The 20,561-nt window shown below is 37.0% G+C and overlaps 1 protein-coding gene across 3 annotated transcripts in view; it reads right to left on the bottom strand.

Moving 5' to 3' along the window:
- Nucleotides 1–20,561, bottom strand: part of MAST4 (microtubule associated serine/threonine kinase family member 4) — a gene marked incomplete at its 5' end in the record, with an annotated part of 455,430 nt that overhangs the window by 120,657 nt on the left and 314,212 nt on the right. Inside the window, one exon of one of the 3 annotated variants that reach the window (XM_084627960.1) lies at nt 18,707–18,988. The exons of the other annotated variants lie outside the window; for them this stretch is intronic. Coding sequence (XP_084484086.1) covers nt 18,707–18,792 — 86 coding nt within the window. Of the gene's footprint in view, nt 1–18,706; nt 18,989–20,561 lie in introns of those variants that run through there. 3 annotated transcript variants of the gene reach the window in all.

Here is a 20,561-nt window from a genome sequence, read left to right as displayed (position 1 = left end):
GAGGAGATTGCAGAACATTTTTTTAATTCCCACAATTAAAATGTTCTAAAGCAGGTTTCATGCTCAAGATTGGTTCTGGACTGAGAGCTCAGAAGCCCTCCATTTGTCCTGAAAACAGTACAGCAGGATCAGCAAAAAAGCACACTCCCCCATTGTCTTAACCCTGGCCTAGAAGAACCACCATATCAGGTTCAAGTCAAAATTAACAATTCATAATTATGATACATGCACATTAGGGATGAGACGGTCGACTCACTTCACTTTTAGGTCCCATTACCAGACAGCAATAACTCGATCACTGATGTCCTGGGGTCAGATTCACACCAGTGATCTAACTGGGAAGGGACTCATCCCACATTACCAGTCATCCTAAATATCTTTGATGGGGATACATGAGATTTGATCCTAAGTCTCCTTAAGAATTTTAGTGCATTTGAGTCATCTGTCTATTCCGGAACTCTGAAATCTTGCCTTCGTACAACTTAGGCATACCAACCTTTTGTTGTAATGGAGCTATGTTCAAGCACAAGGGCTACACATAATATTCTGTTTTTCTGAACCCTCTGAATGGTAAATTAGAGCATTGTATGAAGGACAAGTTTTGAACATTAATCAAAACTTCCTCTTTTGTGTGTGTTAGTTAGACCCATCATCAGTTTGGTAATTTAATTAGTCAAATATTGATGTTACTATTGAGAAATACAATATATCCTCTAGGTCAGCTTTCCAAACAAAATAACTGATACTACAAATCATTTAAAATTAACTGCGTTATTACATTTTTGGGATATGGCTACTTGAGCTCTTCAACTCTTGCATGGAGACAATGCAGACAACCAGGCTGTGGAGACAGGGCAAAGTGGTTGTACTACTCAAAGACTATGAGGAGTCCGGGGGCATCTTAAAGACTAACAGATTTATTTGGGCATTATCTTTCATGGGTAAAAAACCCACTTCTTCAGATGCATGGAGTGAAAATTACAGATACAGACAAATATATATTGGCACATGAAGAGAAGGGAGTTACCATACAAGTGGAGAACCAATATTGAAGGCCAATTTAGTCAGGGTGGATGTAGTCCACTCCCAATAATTGATGAGGAGGTATCAATACCAAGAGAGGGAAAATTGCTTTTGTAGTGAGCCAGCCACTCCCAGTCCCAATTCAAGCCCAAATTGATAGTATTAAGTTAGCCAATGAATTGTAGCTCAGCAGTTTCTCTTCGAAGTCTGTTTTTGAAGTTTTTGTTGTTGAAGTATGACTACTTTTAAATCTGTTATTGAGTGTCATGGGAGATTGAAGTGTTCTCCTATTGGCTTTTGTATGTTACCATTCCTGATGTCTGCTTTGTGTCCATTTATCCTTTTACGTAGAGACTGTCCAGTCTGGCCAATGTACATGGCAGAGGGACATTGCGGGCACATGATGGTATGTATCACATTAGTAGATGTGCAAGTGAATCCCCTCTGATGGTGTAGCTGACGTGGTTGGGTCCTATGATGGTGTCACTAGAGTAGATATGGGGACACAGAAGGCAGTGGGGTTTGTTACAGGGATGGGTTCCTGGGTTAGTGTTTCCTGTGGTGTGGTGTGTAGTTGCTGGTGAGTAGTTGCTCAGGTTGGGGGGCTGTCTGTAAGCAAGGATTGGCCTGCCTCCCAAGGTTTCTGAGAGTGTGGGATGCCTTCAGTAGAAAGGAAAGACAGAACAGGTGCATTCCACCATCCAAGAGGCCAAAGTCCAGAAAAACTTTGCCTTTGAAAATTCCTTACCCAAAATACCACTGTGGAAGCCCACAGAGTAACAAAGGGGTGAGCAATTCAATGATCCTGGAGAATATGGATCCTTCAAAACAACTTCCCCCAGGCACTGACCTCAAGTGGAAATACTGGTGTACTTTCAATCGAGTGAGAGCTGGGGTGGAAGAGTGGTGACAATATGACCAAGTGGAAGCAAGGAATGATCCCAAATGTGAATGTGAGAGCCTAGACAAAACACTTGAACAAGATCCCTGTCAACATCTTATGCCCCCAAAGGAACTTTTAAAATAAGTAACACCACCATGTCTTGGCTGCAGTTTTGGAGCAACAAGCTATGATCAACTGAGTTCAGCCCACAGTCCACATTTGGACATAAGTCTGAGATAGAGGAATGTTAGCAAAATCATTTTCTCTGCTAAAACATTGGATTTTATGATAAGGAAAGTGTGGACATATTTCCTGGAATTCATCATTTATGACGACTGTAGAAATTACAATTACTCATAAAAACAGTCTTGCTCGCTGAAGATGAATATTAATCAATATTATGAAGCAAACACGAAAAACTTATTTTATCATAACTGTATTCTCACATATCATCTCCACTATACAAATCCATAGCCAAACATCCTCCTCCAAACGGTTTCTTTCTTTCAAAACAGTCTCATGACACGTGTGTAACATTAGGGTAGAGTTCAGAAGAGAATGACACTTTCACACTCATCTATATGTCGGAGGAGTGACTCATTTAAAAGTGAACGATAGGTATTTCAATCTGGTTTGAAAAAATATTACAATGATCTGACTAGAACTAGGAAGGGAAATGCGTCTAAAGAACTTTGATTTACAATTATGTTGATTCACTATTACTAGCATAAGCTGCCTTGATACACGGAAATTAAATAGAGAAAATAAAATACTGATTGATTAAAAAAAGACATTCAACATCATCATATCGGCATTCAATAGATCAAATTACTTCTTGCAATTTGGTGGAGTAACAGAAAACAGTCCCTTATTTACAAAAGGTTCTAGCTGATTTCACACAAGTTAACTCTTAATACTGGCAGGAATAGATTAGGGTTTAGTACTGAAAATTGCTTTATTTCTGTACATTGTTCACAACTTCAGAAAAAAATTGAGATTAACTAATGGGGTGTGCATTTTGGTTAATTTTTCCTTAATTTTCCTTTATTCATTCTTAAACTTTCTAGTCAATTCAAAATGAGCAGCACAGTTCAAGCACAATAACTTAAGACAAAGATTACAGTGCATGTTTATATATTTTTAATTATATAAAAATAAGCAGCAGTTATGTTAAGACTACTGAAGCATCCCATATGTTTCAGTGACCTCTGCTTCTTATTTGGCTGAAGTAAAGGTAGTGAGACAAGTTCAGCAGCTAGCGCCAAAGCAGCAGTAGAAAGTAAAAATGATAGTTTGGAAAATACATGCATCTTGTATGAAATGCAGCCACAGTGTCATATATAATGAAAGGGTCATTTTGCAGTATCCTGGTGAGCCATTCCAGTACCTAAAAGCTCATAGTGAAGAGAGTGATCCAACCGGTTTGGTATTTAGGCGAAGGAAATAGTTATTGAAATGTTTTAGTGTTTTCCATTCCAGATCTTAAAAACATAGTCACTGTAATCACTTCAGAAAATAATTGTTTTTATAACCTCTTTAAGTCCAAGTTAGTCAATTTTTAAAAATATAATGAGTTAATTATTTAGTCATTCCTTCAGAAGGTCAAATGCGGATCTTTCTATTCACTGACGTCTAGCTAACTACCTCCCATTGCATCTAATCCATCTAAGAAAGTGGAAGTGTGTCATTGTTTAGTGACGAAGAGGAGATAGGATATGGTTGTAGCGTATAAAACTATACATCATATTCATTACCAGTCTAGCTCTAATAGTCCCAATGCCTACAGCCATACCACCCAGAGCTGTGATTTCATCAAATCTCAGATCAAGCAGAGTTAGGTTAACTGTAGGTGCTGCAAGAAATGATGATGATTCCTACTGAGTCAGTACGAAACCAACACCCCAGCATGGTGCTTCTGGGCATGGTGTTACCTTTCAAGTGGAATGTAAAACAGAGTTATTAACTATGTGAGGCAACTAAAGAGCTCATAGCTCTTTTTGTAAGAGTAAGGGTAGTTAAAGGTGTACTTTCAAAAACGTGAGAAATGTCAATAACTTTAAAGCAACTGAACCTATTTACTTCAAACTTGGGTCGATTTTGTAGGGTTCATCGAACTCTAGAAACAAAACATTTTCAAGAAAAATAAGGGCTTGTCTACATAGAGGCTTAGTGCATGGTTAGCCATGGTTTGAACATACAGTGAACAAATTCACCATATGGATCCTGTGGAAGGTATACTTTATGTTTAGCAGGCTCATGCTCTGTAGATTTACACCCTTGGTTGCCACCGTCATGTAGACACACCCTAAAGTCAGTAGTATTAAAAAAGTTACAAATAGTTTGATGACAGCAAACCCTAGGAGTATCTTAATTTGCTCTGTACCGATAAGTTACTAGAAGCGTATCTTGTTATGTCAATAAAGTTACTGAAATTGAAATATCCAAACTTATAAAATGTTTATATTAATATAAATATTAAAATCTTATAGTAAAAAACCAATTATTGGTTAATAAAATACAATCAGGATGTTTTGAATTTAGATTGAATCGAATAGTTAATGTATATAATTGCAAAGTATTACTTAAGTTTCTTGTAGACATTAACTCAATAAATCTTAAAACATCTCTAAGAAGTAGGTTAGTACTGACAGCTCCTTCTCCCTGTGTATGTTTTGAGAAACCAAAGCAAAGAAGTTCAAAGATTTGTGAAGGCCTATATAGTCTGTCAGAGCCAGGTTTAGAACTCAAGAATTCATTCTCATTCCTGTACTAAAAGCACTGGCTCATAACTCTTACATTAAAAATATATTTTGAACGAATAGGAGAGAAAAAAGATCAAAACACATCTTAAGTACAGCTATTGTTACTCAAAGTCACAGCAAGGGGCTTCAATCTTATTTCACACACAAATCAGATCAACTGAAATGAAAAATGCATTATACATTTTATACAACCAGTTCCAAGCTTTGGTAGCTGCTAACCCGCTATGTGTATTACCAGTGATGTACATTTTATATTTTATATTAAAAAACAGAACAGTATGAGGAGGAAATATTACACACTTTCATTTTCTTTTCCTAGGAACCTTAGAAAAAAAGATTGAAAACATATAGTAAACTGGAAAGTTAATGAATTCATAAGCAATTATTGGCAGCTATGAAGTATTCCTCCCAGCCTAAACTGTGAAAAAGCCTAATATATGAAGATTCAAGGATATACATTTTAGAAGCACTTTAATGTTAATACACAAGCATTTATTCCAAGCACTCTGATCATATATTTATATTTATTCCAAGCACTCTGATCATATATTTTACCTGAAATTTTAAGTGATGGTTAGGCTTCTTTGTTATTGTTAGAAACCGGGCCATGTTAATTTCAGGCTGAAGCCATTATACAGGAATATCTTCAGATTGCAGAAACTTTGCAAAATTGAATCAGGACAATTTTGTTTTGAGACCCCCAAGAAATCTCTCTGTACGCTATAGGAGGGGCTGCTGGCCAATCAGTAAGTAGCACTCTTTCTTCTTTCTCAGCAATGGAACCACTGGCTCAACATGATAGAGGGCACAATGCTAAGGTATAGTACTACTCTTATTTAGTATTTATATTGAAATAGGCCAATCTGGTCAGGGCCTCCTGGCGCTAGCCACAATACAAAGTTATTGTAAATGACACCCCTGCCACCCAGAGCTTACAATCTAAAACCCAAAGCATGATAGGTGGATAAGACATACTGGGTAGCGGAGATATTGCAACAAAAAAAAAAAAAAACATTTATGCACAATCCACCACTCACCTAGTCAATGATCAGACTGAAGTTTCCATATGCATCATGGCATACGGGAGTTTTCAGAAGTAATAAGGTTAAGGTAGTGGCTTTACAGATTTTGACCAGGAGTCTGCAGTTGTCTTTACCTATGTTTGGAAAGTATTTAATATTGGGGGCATTAACCAAAGTATAGTGGATGGAGCACTGAACTGAGGCTCGAGACGTGGGTTCAATTCCCCGTTCAACCGTAGACTTCCTGCGTAACCCTGGGCAAATAATCTAATCTACCTTGTGCCTCACTTTGCCATCTCTAAAAATGGGAATGGTGCTTTCCTACTTTACAGGGGAGTTGTGAAGATAAATGGATTAATAAATATAGACATCAGTAATTATTGATAAATGTGAGGTGCTCTGATACTGTGCTGATGAAGACCTTAAAAATATTTTAAAAAAAGTCTTGACTACTCATCATTAAAATACCTACGGCACCTTTCATAAACAGAGGTGTAAATTCTTGTGTCTAGGCCAAATGCCCTGCTATGAAACAGACTTTGTCAGTGTCTTTAAACAAATTTCTTAACCTCTCATGTCAGCCTTTATCTGTAAAATTAGGTTAGTCCTTATTTTATATTATGAAATGGGAATAATTAATTATAAATGTTCTTAAATTTCCCAAAGCGTGGAGCACATCTTAAGAGATTGTGTGAAGTGCCTCCCCTTCCATTTATGAACATATATCATCCTTCTCACAACTACAACAGTGGCTTACATGGAGACGTAACATTACACAAGTTTAAGTACATTAAAGACAGCTTAAAGTGCATAAAGTGTTTTGTCTTTTTTGAAGAAACTGGTCACATACTGTATTTTTGTTTTTCATGTCATCTACCTGTCCCATCTGCTCTGATCCTTTCTTTCCTCCAAACCCCTTCTTTGCAGGGAAGAGCCTGGATATATGTAGTAAAAGATGTGTACAAGGAAAAGAGTCAGATCTCTGTAGACAACCAGTAAGTCCTCTGTAGGCCACAGCCTGGGAACTGCTTATTGATCTCTAAGTACTCTCAGGCTGTTGCAAGGATTAATTAACACTTGTGAAATAATATGAGGGACCATATAACTGCAATTTAATATTTTAATAAGAGTGGTAACCTCAATAAATAGTATGTGTCTGTACAACAGCTAGCACAGAGGTTCTGGTCTGGGACTGGGGTTCCTAGGTACTACCACAGTATAAATAATAAATAGTAAGAAACTGTAATACTAAAATAGGATCCTATGTAGTTCAAAAACTGACAGCCATTCTAATATTCTATGAATACATTCATCCCATCTTGAACAGGATATACAGCCATACCTCTTTAACAACTCACCACAAAACAGATAACTGGTGTAGGGTGACCAGATGCCCCGATTTTGGGGTCTTTTTCTTATATAGACTCCTATTACCCCCCCACCCTCTGTCCCAATTTTTCACACTTGCTGTCTGGTCACCCTAAACAGGTGTCAACAGAAATCTAGGGCAAATGTTGGTGAAATGTTGGTGAAATCTTTTCCTTAAAACCTGCGGAAGATTAAATTAGCATTCCAAGCTAATTTAAAAGGCCAAATTAATAAATCACTAGTTATGCTGGTACAATGTTGAATTATTCTGGGCCTGCTTCACGCAGGAGGTCAAACTATATGATAATAATGGTCCCTTTTTGCTCAATAATTTATAAATATATGTCAGGAGACATGTGATGGTTATGAACTATTGACCCATAAATGATGTTGCATTGCTTATGTCCAATCTAAACACTTATATAGTAATTTGCATATTTAGTCTGTAATTTAATATATTTCCTAAAAATTTTGAACGGTATTATAGGTTAGTAAGAAATGTTTTATGTATCAAGGTCTTGCGGTGGACACATCTGAGGGGAAAAAAATGGGAAAATATTTTCCTCCACAAATCAATCCCTACGATTTAACAGTTTTACGTCTGATGAGACAGCATAGAAGATATCAGAGACAACAGGGCAGGAAAGGGAGGAGGGGGACGCGGAGAAGAGGAAGTATATTCTTTAAAAGAATCTGAGCTTCTTGTTAGTCACAAGTCAGAGATGGGAAGCAGATGCCTCCAGATAAAAGAGTTCAGCAATCAAAGTGGCAAGCCCATTAGAGTAGAAGCAAAATCATCTTGCCTCTGGTAAAGAGAAAAGGTGAGCATGATGCTTATTTTCAAAACTTGTCTCCCACTTTCTACATGTCCAGATTTTTAGGGATGGGAAGAAGTGAAAGGAGGAGGGTAGAGAAGAGACAGTTTTGAATCCTGATAGTTCCCTTTTGTGCATGTGTTTGCACATTTAGGCATGAGTCTTCCAAATCATAACTAAAACCAGACACAGCTATCCAACCTGTTTGACTACCTTTTCTTCTACTACTGGAAATGCATGTGTTCAAGCAGCAGTTAGTTATTCATGTAAAGTCCCTGGAAATAAACACACATGCTAAGTATGTCTAGCACCACTAAAAAAGCACATCTGATGAATGGATAAACTAACTGCGTTTTGTTATTCAGCAATGAAACAGTTACTGTTAGTTTATTAATTTATTAAGATTTCTCAATTAACTACACTGTCAAGGTGCAAGAGTGTTGTTCACATGGGGTCATTTCAGTTTTGCTACAGGTAGAACAAATAACCCCTGCATTGGTTTACATTGTGAAGACTATCCTGGCAACAAGTTCTGGTAAACACAGCAATACCAGTGGTAAGACCAACAACCCTGAATTATGATTATCCCTGATCAACAGTTTTATTATTAGCAATAATAGTGATAAAAGGATTTCATTTTGTTTGTAGATAAAAATGAGGTTAAGAGAAGTACGATTAAATTACTTCTCTTTTACCATGGATATTATTATGATGATTAAAAATGTATATTTTAACATATCAAAAACAGCTAAGGAAAAGTCAGTATTATCTTTGTGTAAAAACCTACTGGGAAATCTTCAGTGATTTACCACTCAGAAGAAAATTGAAAAACCTATAAAAAGTTTATATTGCTGTATGTCTTTTAATGTGAGACCTGTCCAATTTATAGAGTCAATCATTGAAGGCAAAATTCTGAGCCACACCAACACCTTTTACTGAAATGAAGGGGAGTTGCTCATGCCTGATGGCAAAATTTGGCTTTAAGAATTCTCATTGTTAAGTCACAGCTTTTGTTTTTAAATGGCTCAGTGGCATATGTTTGTTTTGTGCAAAGCTGAAAGCAGTTAAACCCTAATTTTCTAAGCATATTTGTTTTCACAGGGGGAAAATAAAAAGAGAAAGATCTGATTAGCTTCACACCCACCTCCAAATGAAGTCAACTGTACAGCATTCACTGACACGATTGTAGATGATCAAATAACCAAGCAAGTCTGTAGGTGCTCATCTCGCTCTGACCTCAAGCAATCACAGGTGCATGTAATCTTGGGCATTTTCGTTGAAAATAATTATAAACTGATTTGTTAAAGAACAGAATATGTCCAAACACATAAGGTAACAGCCTTATTCAATACTCTGCTTATACTAATGTATGAATTAAACAAATCCAGATTTTTTTCTAGTTCTTTCTATCCATTCCTGTGGAGTAATCTCTCTCAGGGCAAGACGACACAATGACTGTCCACCAAAAAATTAAAAACACACACCACCAAGATAGGACATCAGAGTGAAATCCAACCATATTTTTAAAAAACTTACGTAAAGGAGTTTGAAGAACCACACCTATTCCCAAATCTTCATTACTATTTGTATAGTTTTAATTGGCTGGTAAAAAAAAATTACTTTTGTTTTTAAACACAAAAAGGACAAATTCCTGTTTTTTTAAAAAATCCCACTTCTCCATCGCTTGCTTTGTGGAAGATCCGTCCATATACACAGCAGGGGAAACAAACTAAGGTTCCAAACCTGCAACCAGTTCCACATGGGCAAAACCCTTTGTGCACTTGTGGAGACAACTTACTGACTATACTGATGCTTTGCACATTTACTTGTGCCAATTAAATGACAGGGTTGGAGCCCAGATTATTAGATGGGAATGTGATTATACACAAAATGCTGCCAAATGCACTAAGCAGCAAAATGGGAAAAAATGCACCCCCTCTCTAACATTTTAGGTACAGAAATCATTAGTATTACTTGTAATCATCATAGGAAAAAACAAATCAAAGTGATTTTTGTTTTGTGTCCCTTTAAGATGGTCTCCAAAGAAAATTAAGATTCGCACAGACCTTATTGCAGTTAAAAGAAATCTTTAAGGTAACTCTACTCTTCCCCTACCTCTTCAAGAAGAATGATCAATTTACATAGCATTTCACCATGTAAGATTTGTCCCAGATGGAGGTTAGCCAAGCACATACGAGAGAAATCTAAACATTCTGGGCTCAGATATTGTAAAATGTTCAAATTGTAAACAAACAAATGTATTTTTTCCAACGGTGCACAGGAGAACTGCTGCAGTCTGGGACAGAATATAAACCCCATTTTCTTTCTTCTTCCCCCTTGCATTCTAGGAGTCAGATAAGATGTCCCCAGTAAAAACTGGAAGTAGCAGGAATTTGGGAATTTTGTAAAGGTGAGAAGCAGCAGGAAAATCCCTGTACAGATTAGACCTACCCTAGAAAAAATACCTTCTCCGAAGGGTTTGAGGTACTTCATTATTCGTATCAATTCATGGCTGTATGTGTCTTTGAATGGAGCTTGTGTTGTATGAATTATTTTCTTCTGAATATTTAACTGAGTTCTTCAAACTCATCTCCTATTCAGCTTCTCAGTGGATACACTTCGGGCTTACTCAACTATTGTTATGTACACATTCAAGACAATGCATGGATTTCAGTAACAGTGAACATGGGCCACACCGTCCCTCCCCCCCACGTCCCCCTCACAAAAGAAGTTTACATTTATCACAACCCCTTGAAAACAAACTGTAAAAATGCCCAAACAGATTAAATTACAAATAGTGTTTTTAAATTCAGATAGGCAGATGTGGTTTTTATTCATCCTAACAAAAGCAAGAAATTAATTATTTGTTTTACAGCCAACTTATTTTCTTGATCTCATGGAAATAAATCTGTTTAAGCTCCAGAGTACGCTCAGATAATCAAACGAGGGTGGGGGAGAGGCTATATAAATTTTGATTAAAATAAATAAATACTTCAATATGCAGCACTTAATTTTATTATTTGCTTCAGCAGTTAGACATCCTATTTCTTCATTAATTTGTTGATTTTATTCACATGAATCTATAGTAGGCCTACCTTGAAATCTGCCTACCATTAAGACAGAAACAATAAGTTTTTTTAATTGCTAAGCAAATGCTTATAAATTAAGGAAACAACATTTTTTATGTATCCCTGAGTTCTCTATAGCCTAATGGCCTCGGAAGATTTGGTAAAATTTTTAGTAGCCCCATTAAATAAGAACATATTTAGGTCATGTAATAATTAGCCATTTTCCTCCCAACAGGTATTGCATTATTTGACCTCATCTGAAACATATTATGAAGAAAAGAAAATCCATTAGTGGGTAACCTTTCAAGGAATTTTCTGTTAACTGGCTTTGAAATCAAATGCACTAGCCAAATGATAGAGATCAGCAACAGACCATTACAAATTAAAACATTTACATAATTAGCACCAGTTTCAACTTTCTAACCATCAAACTGAGCATGCCAGTACTGCATGGGAACAACAGATTCTACTTAAAATAATAATTATAATCTTTTGAGAACAATAGACCATGGTGATTTTCCTTAATTTCTAAACAATTATTTAAAGAAGACTACTGTTAACTAAAAGAAAGAGAGGGAAAAGCTGATGTATGTACACTAGTATCAGCCCAATATTTCTGCACTTATCTGTCAGTAGCAGGGATATTTGCAGTATTTAAAGCATCTCTATTGGGCAGATCAATCTGGGAATTGCTCCGGTTTTACTGTACTTCTGAGATATGTTTATAATTAGTGGGAACAGTGCTCAAAGAGTTTCAACTTGCTATCACTGAATTTGTACAGGCTCACTATTTGAGAATTAAAAACAGAACCACAAAATCGACCTTCCCTGATCATTAACACTGCCTTGAAAGTGTTTCTCCCCCTTACTTTTATTCAGATTGAAGAAGAAATATTCTACTACAGCAGATCTAAATAATACTAATGTATATTAATGTTAACTTAACTCACCTCTAAATACCAAGAAAAATAAATCTGTATTACTAGAACAACAGGTTGGCACATTAATACCTTGTGATAAGATTATTCTGTCTCCTTCAGAAAACACGAAGTGCTGTGCCTGAGTAAATTTTTTATTTACCCTGGGTACATTTCAAGAAATTTACCTGCTTGTATAACACTATGAAAAGGCTCGTATAATGGAGTAAACACAAAGCACAGGAGCCTTTACATTAGTAGTTAAAACGGTTATTTTATTTTAATGTCTTAAATATCGTAACCAATGCCCTCAACTTAAGATTTTATTTTGAAAAAAAAGTCCATAGGATCTTGCTTAAAAGAACAACCAAGAACTTACACTCTGATTGGGTAGTCAAATTCATTGCTTTTATTGAATAGGGAAAAATACCAAGAACCATTGCTTTGACCTTATAATACCCTCTTTGCATCCCTCCAGCGGCTCCCCCTTCTCTATCGTATTAAACGTAAGCTTCTGGTCTTCACTTTCAAGGCTCTTTGCAACCTATTCCCACCCTACCGATCAGCTCTCATTCACTATCAAGATGTCGACACCCACCTTCAATCAGCCAACACCACCAGCCTCCATTACCCACTTGTTAAACTTTCAATCAAGCACCTTTATGCTTTCTCCCATGCCGTCCCTCACATTGGGGAGAAGCTCCCTATAAACATCTGCAAAACGTCATTATCCTCCTTCAAATCCCTCTTTAAAAGTCACTTTTACCATGATGTCTACAAAAAACTTGACAAAGGATAGGTTGATGGTGTGTGTCAAGACCACTGCCTATCATGCCGACTCCTGGCACTCCCAGTCTGTTGTCTCTTGTCTTATACCTAGATTTTAAGCTCTCTGGGTAGGGACCATCATTTATTCTGTTTGTACAGCACCTAGCACGATGGGGTCCCAGTCCACGACTTGGGCCCCTACATGCTATGGTAAGGAATTGCTTTCTTAAGAAATACAAATAAGAATGGAGAAAGAAGTTGTATTCAACTTATTAAATAGTTTCACCTCATAAAAGCAGTATGACACCTTTTTGTTTAATGTACTCAGTCAAAGCTGTCTAATCTAAATCGGTGTGCAATATCTTCTGTTATGCTGATAATCTATTAACAAATAAATAGATTTGTTCTCAAGTCTAGTAACTAGCAAAACAATTTCTATGTAAAAACTGTGTATTAACTAAATCAAAGTGCTACCATACTGACAATACTTAATAGATTCATATAGCTTGTTTGAAGAGAAGGAAGATGTGGCTAAAGCGCATGTCTGAGAGTCAGGAGATCCAGGTTTACATTCCTATCTCTGCCAAAGACTTACCTTGGGCAAGGTCATGAAACAGTCAAGCCCATAAAATGAAAGACTCCTCTACCCACAATAATTGTTCATAAACATTTGATTTCCTGCAATGGAAGTTGCAACAGAAGAGCTTTACCAAACTTCCACCTATCCTGCTCCTGCTTTCTCCCCTCCCAGCTGATTCACAGAAATAGCTATGGGCAAAATCCTGAGATCTTGACTCAGTTGTCAGTCAGAAAATGGGAGTAAGTACCAAGTAAAAACCTCAGGATCTGGCCACATGAATCCTAGCACACTGGCTGAAGGAAAGAAACAACGATAGTTCATCATGGAGCAACTGGGTGTCACCAACATTTAGATTGTCTGGGAACCTGAAAATAAACTAATTGCTTGAGCCAAAAAAAAAAAAAATGCTCACCAAAATAAATCAGCCAGAATAAAGAAAACAAGACCCTCTCTCTCTGATTGTGAAAACTGTATAAGTAAGAAATTCTCCCTTAACACACAACACTTTACGGTGAATGGAAGGAAACACATTTAGCAGGCTATGTTAGCACACTGTTCTTAAACATACACAGCAATGGGACCATTAGTTTAACAGATCACCATTTAAAAAAACATATTCCTTGTCAGTGTGCTTGTGTAAGCTCAAACAGCATGCACAGGCCTATTTCTCACTCCCTTAGTTGTAGCATAATTATCTTCTCTCTATGCCTGTCCAGTAGCTATTAATGTAATAAACATACAGAGGGTCTCTCTCTCTTTGTATGTGTAAGGTTTAACGTGAATATCTAAAAAGCTTAAGACTAAAGGGAAAACTCTCCTAATTACTATGAACACACCCACAGTAAACAGTAATTCTTTAGCTATTTTTTAATTGACACAGTACTATGTAATATGACTAAAATAACTAAAATTGGAGCAATAGAAGATCCATCCACTACATATAGCAATTACAGGGTATTTTTGGCTGTTCGTGATGTTGTTAATCTCGTCCCTTTAATTATGCCCACTTTTCTTATGCCACCCACAGGACCATTTTTAAGATTCTTGTTCCACTAAAGAATTAGCTTTTAGAGTGATGAGTTAATTAATTTCTTTTGTACATGATACTACGTAGAGAAGTAAAGAGAAATAATGCAACAGGACCTATAAGAAAAGTTTAGTATTTTATGGTCTACTATTTGAATTTAGATAGCCTCTGTCAAATCAAGAAGTTCAAACCCTGATTATCATCCATTTTAAAACAAATTTGGAAAAGAATTTAATCTCGATTTTAAATGCTTATTTCAGGATATTTTCTTCTCCTTAAGAATCCACTCTTTCAGCCCCAAATCACACAAATCAGTAAAGAAAAAATCATTATAATCAATCTTGTAAAATACAATTCTAAACAATGAAATAACATTTTTAAAGGAACTCCTATCAAAAGGGGTTCTTATTAACAGAAAGTGGGATCTATCTAAACTCCTGACCTCCTCAGCTTTTTAGTCTATTCTATAAATATAGTATATAATAATTCAACATCACAGAATCATAGAATTGGAAGGGACTTTGAGACGTCATGTAGTCCAGTCCCCTGCACTCAAGGCAGGACTAAGTATTATCTAGACCATCCCTGACAGGTGTTTATCCAACCTGCTCTTAAAAATCCCCACTGATGAAAATTCTACAACCTCCCTAAGCAATTTATTTCAGTGCTTAACCACTCTGACAGTTACGAAGTTTTCCTAATGTCCAACCTAAACTATACAGTTGAACCCACTCAAACTGACAACTCATGAGTTCAAAACGTTTGTTCAGTATCCACCAGGGAACATACTATTTCCAATCCCAGTAAAATCTCAGACCTGGGTGACAACTATGTACACTTTGAAACTCAAAATGACTTCTGAAACTCATTACTGCAAATTAAACACAATTATTAATTAAAAAAGAACTAGCATCTCCTGAAATCAGAGTTGTTAGATTACATAATTGATCACCTGATGGCATATTCTATCCCATATTAGTAAAGTCTCTTCAATATCACACTGCTCTGTTCATACAGAAAAAATAAAACCACTATGTAATATTAATCAATGTTCATCCAAAATAGGGCAATGGATGATTAGGTGATTATTTATAATCCTGTGTTTTAGTATAAAAGGGTTCTGACACAACAGAAGACAGTTTGCAGTAAACTGTTCCACTGTGACTCCAATGAGAAGGACAGGGGGGAATAAAAGGGCAGGCTTAAAAAAGTTATATAACTTTATAAATGAATGTGAGACCACGACATTAAATATTAAAATGGTGACATATGAAGTCTGGTTCTAACGCTGTAAAAGAGATGTTTTGTGATCCATGTTTAGTGACTCTCAATGGCTTGTACATCATAGCTGTTCAGTTTACAAGTAGAGGGCTTTGTAACTGCCAGCCCAGAAAACCCACCATGGGACATGAAAGGCATACTGGGGTATTTCTTGCTCATGCTTCATTACCAGCAATAAAGCTGCTACAATTGGAATTCAGTTAACAAGTCTGTTGATGATACATGAGTCACAATAAAATCCAACCCATTCTCCCTTAGGTGTCATGATTCTGCAGGGATAAAAGGAGTAAATAACAGTAACAACTTATTTTAGTCACTCAAGTCAGCAGAAAGACAGATCATCTTTTGGATAAGAAATTTTTACTCAGTTCATGTCTGCACTTCGAGCAGCTATGCTGACTATTGCAATCCCCCACCCTCCCTGAAGAGGGAGATGGGCTATCCCTGCGTCTGTGTGTCTCTGAGGCTTAGGAAAGGGAAAAATTCCTAGGCTAAGTGACTTCGTAGGAAAAAAAAATCCTTAGTGTGTGTTAGAGAAGAATCCCCATGAACTCTGAGAACCAGGAGAAGAGGAATGGGTTCTGGGCTTCTAACTACGCAGATAGCATGGAGTGGAGGTGACAGAAGAGACCATCAAGATAGCCCCAACCAAACACCAAAACTGATACCCCATTTCTGAAAGAGGCCCCAAATTCAAACGTGGGTGAATGCCAATTTGAGATAACCTTGAATTTCCCTTAATAAGTTTCCATGAAGAATCAATGTTTGCCTATACTTCAGTTCAAAGGTGTTTCACTGACAACTAACATCTAAATAAATCAGTTCAGTTTCAATTGCCATGAGTGGACCTGTGCCAAATTCACTGTTATTGGTTCCCACACTTTCAGTTAACCACAGCCATTAGGTTCATTTCACAAGCCCTTCAAGTTTGATTGTGTTCTTGGGTTTCTCCAAAACTTCCATCATTCACTGTAAAACTAGAAAATTTCATCATCCGGTCCTTTAACCAAGACCCAGTGTTCCCTGGGCAGGTCCAAAGCCCCAATTTTACCCAGAGCTGTCTTCTAAGAGAGGGGATAGCCCAGTGGCCTTCACCTCATTGCCCTTCCCTCTCCTCAGATACTACGGAATAGCCTTCTCCTTCGATCATGAGCCTGTGAATGAGAGGCCAAGTACTATAGGGCCTCTGCCCCCAGATCCAACCATTAACTTCTGTGTATCAAATCCCCTTTCTGCAGCAGTATTGGGAGATGTTCCTCCATCCCAGCTATTGCCTCCTTTCTGGTCCTTGCTTCACTCTGGATTATGTCACCTATGGGTATACTTGTGCAGGGGAAGGGAGCAGGTCTGCCTTACTGGACCACTTAAAACACTGTATGGAACAGAAGGCTGACTGATCAGTTCTCGGAGGTGCCACAAACTGACAGAATTAGTTGGAATGGAGGAGGGGGGAGACCTTATATATTTTGCTTTGGGTTTTTAACAGAAAGTTTTACATGATTCTACAGTGTATGTAAATACATAGAGGCAGACTGTGTACCTCGCAATACACAGAGTATTTTATTATTCGGTTAGCAATTAAAGTTTGGGGATATTCTTAAAATATTGCTTTAGAAGTTATGTATCTACATTTTGAAAGATCTAGAATAATGTAAATTTAGTGACAAAACAAAGAGTACAGTAAGAATTTAGAATTAAGGGCTGGCTCACAGATGTATTATAACTGTGCTCTCATTTGGCAGAAAGTCTATCAGGTTCCTCCTTGACCTGCTTCACAGCAGTACACTTCATAAAAGGTATTTTTAGGTCCACATGAAAGTGCAAGACCTACTTGAGTTAGTAGAGTGAGGAAGAACTGAACAAGCTCTGAGGCTTTTTATTTTATTTTTTTAAGGAGGCATATTTGTATCAGGAAAGTGCAAACGTGCTATCTGTGCATTCAGTTGGTCATATTTATTAGTTAAAATAATTTTTAAAAGAGGAATAAGAAAACATTTTAATAAGTAATCTAGCATGTAATGGGCCAGACACAAATATAAATATAAGTGTATATATATATACACACACACACACACACACACACACACAGAGAGAGAGAGAGAGACAGACAGACAGACAGACAGACAGAGGAACAAGTGTGCATTGACAAGGAAATAGAAAAGAACTATTAAATCATCTGGCCTATCTCAAATTTCTGTGATACAATACAGACCTTTTTCTTTTGTAAAATGTCAGTGTATGAATACTTAAAGCTTATGAACAGATCGGCTAAGCCTGTTTCCTGCTTTCTTGGTGTTACTCTTACAGATAGCAAGACAGAGAGGGAGCAATATCTAAAGATGATTTAAACACACAGTGGTGAAAATATGTAAAGAAAATATTTTAAAATATTTCACTGATAAAAACTAACCACATTTAAAACAATAGAAATGATGTAACTCAAAGTGACAAGCCTGGGAGTTGAAGAGATAGTCATAAACCTATATAAACAATTCTTACTCAGTGTGACAGACACATCAGACTTTATAGCAGTAGCTATAACACATCCCAAAGTCTCAGCATAGCTTCAGATTGCCTGTTTTTTGTTGATATATGGCACAATCTTTAACTTTACTTAAAATTTGCTTTTTTCTAGTCAACTTTTACTCTTGTCCAAAATGAAAAGGTCATTACTGTATTACTAAATGTCAGCTAACCAGTAATAAAAAATGACACCATGACACAAACCTGTCTCTTTAAGAGTACAATATGAAATAAGCTATCTTGGACTATCTATATAGAGTACATGTACTCCAGATAAAGGTCAAATATTTGATAGCTGAAATAGTGTTAAAAAGAAAGAAACTGAAGTAAAAGAGTATGCTGGAGAGGGAAAGTAATAAATACTATGCAACAAAAGAACAAAAAACAACACAGACTCAAAGGTACAGATCCTTACTTTAAGATAAGTAAACCCAAGCAGCTGAAAGTACCAAATAACCTACAGTTTTGTAAAAGCGGACAAAAATGAAACCAGGAAGTACTGGAAAGTATTTTAAATTAGAGAGATTTACCTATACTCTAAGTAAGTTCAACAACTATGTTTGGTAAACACCATATTTAAGTTCTTTACAGCGTGGAGAGACAAGTAAAGACAAAACCTTCAGAACAAGATTCCATGTAACCACAGGAGAACTTGGAAAGGATTTTTACCTTTGTGTGCGACGCAGCCTGTTTCCACTCCTCAAATGAGGCAAGGTATAGTTTGAGAGGACAGTCCAAAAATTTGGATCAGACATATCCAGTCCCTTCTTTTCAGTTCACTAAAAGTTCAAAGACATGATACCAAAAAAGAAAAAAAAATCCCCAATTATCTGATCACTCGCTGCAAAAACGTGTTAACATTAACTCTGATCTCAAGAGAAACTTTTTAGTGTAACTAAGAAGCAGTGTCCTGTTGGGTTATCTAATTAGTATACAACTGCTTCCCCAAAGGTTCAGTAAACTTTTCCTCTCTAACATGCGCACTCCCTGGCTAGAAACAATAATTACAATAGTTTAGCCCCACCTTCTGCTGAAAACGCTGTCTCTGTGTGTGATTCAGCCCAAGGTACTTTGTCATCTGTTTAGCAGATACCATTCAGATCTACCCAGAGGGGGAGTAGCACATTTTATACTTTCAACTCATCCCTTTATTTATCTTGTTTTAAAAAAGCAATTGTCTGGTTTACATAAAATTCTTACAAATAATATATTTACTTTCTATTTGCCTTTTATAATAATATATTTTGAAAAATAAAAATTCCATTCACTTCCTCCCATCCCCACAAATAGTTTTAGAAATAAGCTAATCTTTGAGAGTCTTTTCCAAGACTTAAACCTGTCACCTTTGATCTCATCTTGCTGCTTAGCAAGGGGCTGAGAATGAAGTTGAGAGCTCCTGTATTACAGGAAATGAAAAGACACTGCATTCTTTAATCTTTTCATCACAGGTAAACACTTCACACACCACTGTAGGCAGCAGTGACGGAACGCAACATGCGGCAATGGGGGCGCGCACTCTCACACACTTCCTTTGTGGATTATTCTGAAGTTTAGAGTAGAAACAACAGCCTCGAGTATTTATTGTACCTACAAAGATGAGTAAGAGGTACAGAAGTGTGTGACTCACGAGCACCTTATGTAGTGAGCTACACCCTGCTGACGGCCAAGATCCATAATTTGGCATAGCTAACACACACATTGTTTGTTCTACAAAAATACAAGCCACATACAGGTTTCAGAGTAGCAGCCGTGTTAGTCTGTATCCGCAAAAAGAAAAGGAGGTCTTGTGGCACCTTAGAGACTAACCAATTTATTTGAGCATAAGCTTTCATGAGCTACAGCTCACTTCATCGGATGCATTCAGTGGAAAATACAGTGGGGAGACTTATATACATAGAGAACATGAAACAATGGGTGTTACCATACACACTGTAACCAGAGTGATCACTTAAGGTGAGCTATTACCAGCAGGAGAGCAGGGGACGAGGACACACCTTTTGTAGTGATAATCAAGGTGGGCCATTTCCAGCAGTTGACAAGAACGTCTGAGGAACAGTGGGGGGTGGAGGGGAGAATAAACATGGGGAAATGGTTTTACTTTGTGTAATGACCCATCCACTCCCAGTCTTTATTCAAGCCTAAGTTAATTGTATCCAGTTTGCAAATTAATTCCAATTCAGCAGTCTCTTGTTGGAGTCTGTTTTTGAAGTTTTTTTTAATTGAAGAATTGCAACTTTTAGGTCTGTAATCGAGTGACCAGAGAGATTGAAGTGTTCTCCAACTGGTTTTTGAATGTTATAATTCTTGACGTCTGATTTGTGTCCATTGATTCTTTTACATAGAGACTGTCCAGTTTGACCAATGTACATGGCAGAGGGGCATTGCGGCACATGATGGCATATCTCATATTGGTAGATGTGCAGGTGAACGAGCCTCCGATAGTGTGGCTGATGTGATTAGGCCCTATGATGGTGTCCCCTGAATAGATATGTGGACACAGTTGGCAACGGGCTCTGTTGCAAGG

The sequence above is a fragment of the Lepidochelys olivacea genome (assembly GCF_965140295.1).
Source record: "Lepidochelys olivacea isolate rLepOli2 genome assembly, chromosome: 5".
In the NCBI taxonomy this organism is placed as follows: Eukaryota; Metazoa; Chordata; order Testudines; family Cheloniidae; genus Lepidochelys; species Lepidochelys olivacea.
This window is presented reverse-complemented; position numbering and strand designations above follow the sequence as displayed.